We start from the raw sequence: 9,492 nt of genomic DNA, 5'->3' as shown, positions 1-9,492 counted from the left end.
TAATTTGTTGCTAATAATTTAGTGATCAGGCGGTCAGCTAGTCTTGCTAAAGAAAGCAATAGGGTGGCCTTCTCACAAGATATGAATACACCTCGGACTCGAAGAATGCATAATACACAAACTCAATATCTTAAATTTAACATAAAAGTAAATTTTGCTTGATTTTGTATGTTGAAAGCATGGGAGTCTTTTCAGAAAATGATTAGTGATTGTACTTGTTTTACTCATATTCAAGTTTCAAACGGAATGCTGGACATTATTTGACGAATGATTTTAGAGAAGATCAATTCCAACCTTCAAAAATATATAAAGGAAAACTTGTTTCTGTATTCAGGCGCGGCGGAGTAAATTTTGAATATTTCGAAGATTTCGAGAAAGAAAAAGAAAATTTTCTACAACGAATTAAAAAGTGAAAAGGTAGAACACGGTCAACACGATAAATTGACCGCAATTACTTAAATTGTATTCTCATCCAAAATTCCAAAAAAAATGATTAAAATTTAATGAAATATAAAAAGTGAATTTTCACTATAAAATTTTATATGGTTATCCCAAAAATAACCTTTTATTATTGTCCATACAAAAGTGCAACAAAGATTGTCTGTATCACACACCAACGAGATTCTAAATCTAGGAATTACTTTGCTAGAAAAAAAAAAAGTCAAGTCGAACTGAAATCCATCAACTACAGATAAATGGTACAGGCTTTAGTTATTGAACATCTACAATCGGAACTCAACTGAACTCTCCATACACCAAAATTCTATGAAATAATTTAGCTTACAAAAATGAGAAGCATACTACAAACACCAATAAACAAGAGAACCTAAAGGGATTAGAGCGTCTTGAAAACCTTCTCAGCTGCAGCAATCGTCTGTTGAACATCCTCATGAGTATGCGCCAAGCTCGTAAAACCAGCCTCGAATTGAGAAGGTGCGAAATAGACGCCTTCCTCCAGCATTGCTCGGTAGAACTTGCCAAATTTTGCAGTATCACTTTTCTTTGCATCCTCAAAATTATAAACCGGGTCATCCGTGAAAAAGAAACCAAACATACCGTTTATATATCCGCCACTTATTGCATGGCCAGCTTTCTTTCCAGCATCCACAATGCCTTGTACAAGTTCACCAGTGATCTTGTTCAAGTATTCATACGTGCCTGGTTGTTTTAGCCTCTTAAGCGTGTGAATCCCGGCAGTCATTGCCAATGGGTTTCCACTTAGTGTGCCGGCCTGATACATTGGTCCAGCTGGAGCAACCATCTCCATTATTTCCCTCCTTCCTCCATATGCACCAACTGGCAGACCGCCACCAATAATCTTTCCAAGAGTTGTCAAATCAGGAGTCATTCCAAAATACTCCTGAGCGCCGCCATAAGATAAACGAAATCCAGTCATAACTTCGTCAAAAATGAGCAGAGCGCCATTGTCCTTGGTAACCTTGCGGAGGAAACTGAGAAACTCAGGTTTTGGTGGGATGAAACCAGCATTTCCTACTACAGGTTCAAGGATAACAGCTGCAATTTCTCCTTTGTTTGTCTCGAAAAGGCTTTCGACCGTGGAAATGTCGTTGTAAGGGGATGTCAGTGTCGTAAAAGTAGCTGCCTTGGGAACTCCAGGGGAATCTGGGAGCCCCAATGTAGCAACTCCACTTCCAGCCTTAACAAGGAATGGATCAGCATGGCCGTGGTAACATCCTTCAAACTTAATGATCTTTTCACGGCCAGTAAAAGCACGAGCCAATCGGAGAACGCCCATGCATGCTTCAGTACCAGAGTTGACAAAGCGAACCATTTCAATACTTGGAACAGCAGAAATTACCATTTCTGCCAGGACATTTTCTAGGAGACAGGGTGCCCCAAAGCTGGTTCCTTTCTTCATTGTTTCAGCCAAGGCAGCAAGTACCTGCAGGTTGTCAACACACAAGAACTTTCAGTTAGAGCATTTAAGGCATTCTCAGCTTACAGATAAATGGTTACTACTACAATACATGAGCACATTGAAGCATTCTAAGGTGGATTCAGACAACATAATATCTAGACCATTTAACAAGCACAAAATTCTAACTTTTATATGCCAGGAAAAAGTAGTTTAAACCACCCTATCCACAATCTCTTTTCTCAATCAAACATAGACATTATTTTGGGAAAGGCAGATTAATCATAGCCACTATCTTCGGACGCACATCTTTTGAAACCTAGAAAACAAGATTGCACTTTCTGCAAATTAAGAGGCCAACACTTTCTTGTATAAGTGATTGATTTGTGATTTAAACATTTCATTACAGAAGTTCCACACATGTTATAAATTCCTGGCAATATGATGTCAATATAGGCAAATATTGGACGCACCTCATCATCCGCATGACCAATAATGGCTGGTCCCCATGATCCAACGTAGTCAATGTACTCATTACCATCAATATCCCACATATGAGAGCCCTTGACAGAATCAATAACAATTGGCTGACCACCAACTGATTTGAAAGCACGGACAGGGGAATTCACACCTCCAGGCATCAATTCCTATCAACAATAAGAAAATGCTAAAATTGTAAATTTTATCACAAAACCTCAAGCCACGAAGATAGAAAATATCTCAATAAAATAACAAACTGCGCTGTCTGTCTGTCTCTTTCTCTCTCTCTCTCTCTCTCACACACGCACGCGAGTGCGCGCATACGAAGGTACTTCCATGGACATATAACTCAAGTAATAATTACAAGAAAGGTCCACAAATTCATTCTATTTGTCATCAATTTCAGCATACTTACTCACTGCTCCATAGCAATACTGGTGAAGAAAAATGGTGGTGTTGTATACTATATGGCCAAAGAACTATCTGATCCTGATCTAAAACAAAAGCTGCCCTAGCATTTTCATCAAGAAAAATCCAATATAGGACACTTTAACCTTGTTTACTTGTTGGATTAGGATGGATTATTAGAAATTGTTCAAAATGATTACATCTCTTTAACTTTTATGGGAAAATAGCCCAAGGCAGACCTTCGATTATTTTGGATCTAAGTGATATTAATCCAGCATAAAAAGGTAGGTTGTGTTTAATCCATCTTCTTCCTGTTGGTGAACCAAAGTATACATAATAAATAAGCAATAAATTTTATCATTTCCAACATCCAGTCCACTAAAATATAAAATCATAAATCCTCAAAGTAACAAGCCTTTTAAGCTCTAACATACGATCTATGATCATCAGACAGCCACATTACCCTCAAAGTAGTGGAAAATAAACCTCCTCAAATTTCTGCAAATAGCACTATAAACTAAACTATCAGAGGCAATTCAATACCACAAACTCGACGGAACAAAAATCAGCAGGATTGCTTTTCCAGTCGAGCAACTAGGCGAAATTGCAAGCGCATCAGGTTCGAGGTGGGGGATGGAGAATTTGTCGATCAATTGATGAAAAAATTATGATAACAGTAGTACCTTGGCAGCCTTAAAAGCCTCCTCGGATTTGGTGAGAGTGTAAGTTTTCTTCTTCTCCTCAAGCAAAGTCATCCGAACGACCGAGGCAGACCGCCTCCTGAAGCGGCGGTCGGCGACGACAGCCTGAGTCAATTTTGACGGACATGACACAGCTAGACCGGTAATTGCAGCCGCCATTTTGGTGGAGGCGATGTTGAGTTGGTGATCTAAGCAAGAGAGGGGAGAGCTATCTGTTAGCTGCGATGTCTTGAGTTGGAAGAAGATAAGAAATTCAGATAAAATTATTACTCCATTCGTAGTTGCAAAAGATGGACCTGGCCCAGTAATTCCATTCTTTGCAGCACAAATTACATTTTTGCCCTTCAAACTTGCTCGCATTTTTATATGGATTGCTTTGACCTATTTTCAAAAACAAAAGAATACCCCATATAGAAATTATAAAAACTGCTCATTTTGAATGCAGAAAAAATAAAATTATTTTTATTTAAATCGTAAACTTTGCTCGATATATCCGATTAATATATGTCGAACATGTCAAGTATTAATGATAAATGCACTAATGCTCGACATATTCGACCAATGCAAGTCGAGTATATCAAGTATTAGTGTATTTATGGTAAATACATTAATGCTCAATATGCTCTACCTCTGCGAATCAATCATTAGTGGTAAATATATCACTACTTGACATGTTCAATCATTATGAATTGAGCAATTGAGCATTAGTAGTCGAATATTCTTAAAAAATGCATTGATGTTCGATATTTGTCAATTGCGAGTCGAGCATCAGTGTAAAATACACTAATGCTCGACATAAGGGTAAAAAGTCTTAAATGAGTATAATTTATATATATCTTGTAAAAAGTTAGTATTTTTTAAATTTTATATTTCAAAATGGAAATATATCATTTTGCCCATTTTTTTATTCTTTTAACTCAGAAAGTGGAGCAGAATCACAACTGAATTTGAAAATTTTTGTTGCCTAAATATGAAAGGGGTAAAATGATATATATACACTTTTTGAAAATTAAATTCTAAAAATTATCAATAATTTACGAAATAATAAATTATATCCATTTAGGATTTTATTACCCTTATGTACCATTGATTTTATTAAAATTGTAAAAATCATTAAAATAAGCAAAATAAAAGGAGAAAATTCCCCCTACTCACTGTGCAACCATCGGCCGACGACCATTACTACACTTTTGCCACTACCACGGTTTCTCCACAGCCTCGTTTCTCAAATCTAATCCACCACTACCGTCACCAATCCACAAATCCTCCACCACCACCACCAATTAACAGATCCACCTACACCACCATACATGCTTGACTAGTGTCGAGCATCGAACATTCGCGCGTTGCTCGACACTCGAGCGTCGAGTATAGAATATCGTGTGTCGAGTGTCGAGCATTGAATTTAATTCCAATGTGAGGTGAGCCAGAGGCAGAGCACGGTGAGATGAGGCGAGACGGAGGCACGGCGCACGAGGCAACATGTGGCAAGGCAGAGGGAGAGGCGGCAAATTTGGAGAGAGAGAGAGAGAGAGAGAATTGGAGGCGCGTCACGGCGAGGCGAAGAGGGGAGGCAACGTATTTGAAGAGAAAGAAAGAGAGAGAGGCCGAGAATAAGAGGCGCGACACAGCTGGACGAAAGGGGGAAGCAGCGGATATGAAGATAGAGAGATGTGAGAGGGAAAGAGAGAGGGCGAAGACGGTTTGAGGGAGGGGAGAATTTATGCGGCTTGCTTTTTTTAATTTTATGAAGGGTATAAATGTCAAGTTTAATAAAAAGTAAATATTTTCTCCATCCATAAAAGTGTGCATGATAGTTGATGGCACAAGTTTTAATAAGTACTAGGTGAGTGTGTTATTAATAAAAAAAGGGCCAACTATTATTAATGTAAGGAGAGTTTAAAAAGGAAAATGCACACTTTCATGAGATATCTTAAAAAGATAAAAAGCGCATACTTATGAGACGAAAAGAATATTATTTATATACTCCATCCGTCCACCAATTAAAGCCCCATTTGGGTGTCGGTGCGGAAACTAAGAAAGCTGAAAAAGGTGTTGTATGTGAAGTAAAAGGGTAGTGATTAAGATATTGAATTATTTTTACTAATCTACGATTAAAAGATACTTTTGCTTTATTGATTTATGCTTCTTTTCCTCTCCCTCACTCTCTCTTCTCATTGATCTCTCGCTCTCTCCCTCCTGCCACCGTCTTCACATCTCAGGCAAAATGCTTGTTAAATTCATGAAGCAACAAATGTCACTATTGATACAAATAGGGGAATAGAAGTAATGACAAATCCAAAAACCCCCAAGTGAAAAAAATTCATGCCTATGTCTCACCCCCAATTTTTGTTCGAACAATAAGAGGAAAAAAAAAAAAAGAAATTCAGTGAACAAATCCAACCCCCCCCCCCCTGAAAATTCAGTGAAAAAAATCAAATCCCACAAATCCAAGATTCATACGCCCAAAACCCCCCCCCCCCAAGTGAACAAATTTCATCAAAAAAAAAAAACTAAGAACACTACATCCAAGATCAGTTGAGAGAGAGAGAGATGTAAGAAAAAACACATGCTTTGAAAATTCAGTGAATACCCACTTCACAAAACAACTAGAAGCAGACAAACAACACATAAATTAGAACCCTAAAGAAATGCAGAGTCCCCAAGGATACACCCCCAAGGACATGAGCCCCAACTCCTTTCTTCGCAGACGGATTCCGGGCTTCAATGGTGGCCTGAGCTATGATTCAGAGATTTCAAACCCCGCCACTTCGAATTCCGGCAAGAACAACTCCGATTCAGAGAGATGGAAGCCCGCCGCTTTAGATTCCGGTAGGAACGATGCAGATTCATAAGATCGAAGTCGCCGCTTCGGATTCCGGCATCGGCGACTCCAATTCAGAGAGATTGAAGGTCGGGAATTCGGTTTCTGGCACAATCGTGTCTGAATCGCTAAATCGAGGCATTTCGGGTGCAAAGAGATTCATAGATTCGTGAAGACGAGAGAGAGAGAGAGAGAGAGAGAGAGAGGTAAGGTTTCATTTAATACTCTAAATCATCAAAATGAAGAACCACGAAAATCTAGAACATAAAATGGCCCAGACATTGTTTCAAGGAAATTTGGCCCAAATTTGTGGTTGTTTTGAAACTACCGAAAAATCATGTTAGATTTATTTAGGGAATAATTAGTTAGTTGATTAAACGGGTTAAAAAATGAGATGGGATAATTAATGGCAAAGGGTAGTAATTTCAAATAAAGAGGGAGGATAAAAGGGTACAAAAAGCAAAATGAGGCTTTAATTGGTGGACAAATATTTAAGGGCAAATGGGGCTTTAATTGGTGGACGGAGGGAGTATTTAATTTGTGTGAATATTTTTCTATTTTTTAAAAAAAAATCTACTATTAACCCAATATGAAATAACTGTAAATCACATGGAATAAATCACCGTTGAAGACACTTCCTCGAACTTCTACGGTCAAACTTGCCGACAATCTTTTCTTTTTTCTCTTTTCGATAAATGAAATTATAAGCACTGTTTGAGACGCTTCAACAAAACTATCTCAACAATGTTAATTTAATTTTGAATAACTAAATATGTTGGAGGCATTTTTGCAGAGAGGCGACAAAACTAGTTGATCCTCTCCACATAAATGAGCAGCAAGCATATCTAATGTGTTATACACAGCTTGTGCTGCAACATGCGATGTATCAAACGCCACAAACTCATGCACTTCCCCATTCGACTCGATCCAACTACACCCACGACTCTTCTCCACCCCACCTTCCTTCATTCTCTTCCTCACACCCGCCGCCGCTTCTCGATCACCACACTTCGCATACAAGTTCGCCAAAACAGAATACCTCCCGCTACGATGCGGCTGCATCTCAATCACGCGATTCCCCACACATCTCCCCACCTCCAAATCCCCATGAATCACACACGCACCTAACAGAGCACCCCACACGCCCCCATTCTCCGCCACCGGCACCGGCATCCCCTCCATCAGCTCCACGGCTTCCCTCAACCGCCCCGCCCTCCCAAGCAGATCAACCATGCACCCGTAGTGATCAACACCAGGCCGCACCCCATAACACCGCTCCATTGCTGCAAACACCTCTCGCCCCTCCCTCACTAGACCCCCGTGGGCGCAACCGCTCAACACAGCGATCAAGGTCACCTCATTAGGCTTCACCCCACTACTTAACATCTTAGCGAAGAGACTCAGGGTGCCCACGCCATCCCCGTTCATTGCCACCCCGTGTATCATGGCTGTCCACGGGTACACGCCCTTCGCACGCACCATCTCAAAGACACGAAACGCCTCCTTCACACACCCGCACTTTGCATACATATCGATCAGAGCTGTGCCCAGCACTGAGCTTAGCTCTAGTTTGCGTTTGCCTATGTAGTTATCAAGCCACGTTCCCTTATCCAACGAGCCCAAATGAGCACAAGCTGTGAGCGCAGTTGCTAATGTAGCTTCACTAGGTTCCACTTTTTCGAGCAGCATTGCATCAAAAAGAAGCAACACATCCTTAAACTTACCCAACTGCAGCAAACCAGAGAGCAAAGCATTCCAAGAAACAGAATTTCTGTGAGGCATATCAAGAAAAGCTCTCATTGCATCCTCACAGCAACCGCATTTCAAATACATGTTAACAATAGCTGTGGAAACATAAACATCTCGCACCACTCTCCCCGGCTCGACGTAGAAGCCGTGTATCCACCGCCCTAGCCAAACACGGCCCAGCATTCCGGCAGCGGAGAGGGCGCTAACAACTGCTACCTCATCCGCCTCAACTCCCGACGATCTCATCTGTAGAAAGAGCTCTAGAGCTTTTCCAGCTCCACCAGTCCTAACATACCCATCCATCAATGCTGTGTAAACAACGGCGTCTCTGTACGGCATTTCATCGAACACCTTGCAAGCACACTCGATGAGCCCGCCGTTAGCGCAGACACTCAACAAAGTGTTGCACAGGAAGTGATCAGAGCCGAAGCCGAACTTGATGGAGTGCGCGAAAATCTGGAAAGGGATGTGGGTTTTGGACTTGAGGAGTAGAGGGAAGGTGTGCTTGTTGGGGAAGACGCCCTCCCGGCGCATCTTAGCGTAGATGAGAATAGCGGTGTTTTGGTCGGAGGTGAAGGCTCTGATGAGAGCGTTGTAGGTGTAGACATTGCGGCGGCGAATCTGGTTGAAGATGGAGAGGGCGTAGGCGCGGGGAAAGGAAGGGAGGGATATGCAGTGAAGGAGTAGTGTCGACACCAATGAAGACTCGTCGGAGAAACCGGAGACAATGAGAAGTGAGTGGATTTGCTGCAACTTGAAGAGTTCCGGCGAAGAATTGTTGGCTCTCAGATGGAATTTCTGCGATAAGAAACGCACTGCAAGATCCAAATTCTTGAAATTGGGAGTTGTAAGCATCTAGCCAGTGATGTACTCTTTGCATTGGTACGGGTCTTTGAGTCTGTCAAAATTTTAAATCTTTCACTATCTTAAATAATACTCATGGTCTCCGAAAAATATGCACAGTTTTACAATTTTGGATCGTCTATAAAAATTACTACTATAAATATTCGATTTTGTCTTTGTCGTATTAGCGTTTTAACAAAAACTAACATTTGCATCCCGTGCATTGCACGGGCAACAATTTTAGTTTTTGTATTTATATAAAATTAATACTAGTTCAATTATTATACTAATAAATATAATAAAAAATTAATTTTAATTGAATACATTTGAATTGAATATTAAAAATATAAAAAATAATTAACAATTATAAAATTTGATATTATGAAAAACAAAAATAAAAAAATAAGTTAGAAAAACTAAAAATAAAATACTAATTACAAAGAATTAAAAATATATTTATTCAAAAAAGAGATGAGAGAGAAATTTATAAAACTTTAATATTTAAATAAATTTAATTTTTACATTTTAAATCAAATATTTTTTCATAAAATATATCATATTAAAGGTCTTATCGTGATCTTTAATTTGATATGCATATTAAATATTTTATA

At 39.6% G+C, this 9,492-nt stretch overlaps 2 protein-coding genes across 2 annotated transcripts; both read right to left on the bottom strand.

Moving 5' to 3' along the window:
* Positions 1-661: 661 nt before the first annotated feature.
* LOC130992879 (glutamate-1-semialdehyde 2,1-aminomutase, chloroplastic-like) lies at positions 662-3,799 on the bottom strand. The gene is made up of 3 exons (XM_057917638.1): positions 3,448-3,799; positions 2,350-2,523; positions 662-1,903 (listed from the first exon to the last, which is right to left on the bottom strand). The coding sequence occupies exons 1-3, from the start codon at positions 3,622-3,624 to the stop codon at positions 836-838; spliced, it is 1,419 nt and encodes a 472-aa protein (XP_057773621.1). The 5' UTR covers positions 3,625-3,799; the 3' UTR covers positions 662-835.
* Positions 3,800-6,019: 2,220 nt separating this feature from the next.
* LOC130992875 (pentatricopeptide repeat-containing protein At1g50270) lies at positions 6,020-8,961 on the bottom strand. Its single transcript, XM_057917634.1, has one exon. The coding sequence runs from the start codon at positions 8,891-8,893 to the stop codon at positions 7,037-7,039; it is 1,857 nt and encodes a 618-aa protein (XP_057773617.1). The 5' UTR covers positions 8,894-8,961; the 3' UTR covers positions 6,020-7,036.
* Between the last annotated feature and the right edge of the window lie 531 nt (positions 8,962-9,492).

This window comes from Salvia miltiorrhiza, chromosome 7, assembly GCF_028751815.1.
Source record: "Salvia miltiorrhiza cultivar Shanhuang (shh) chromosome 7, IMPLAD_Smil_shh, whole genome shotgun sequence".
NCBI classification, from domain to species: domain Eukaryota; kingdom Viridiplantae; phylum Streptophyta; class Magnoliopsida; order Lamiales; family Lamiaceae; genus Salvia; species Salvia miltiorrhiza.
Note: the sequence above shows the minus strand (reverse complement) of the source record. Positions and strands in the feature narration are given on the sequence as shown.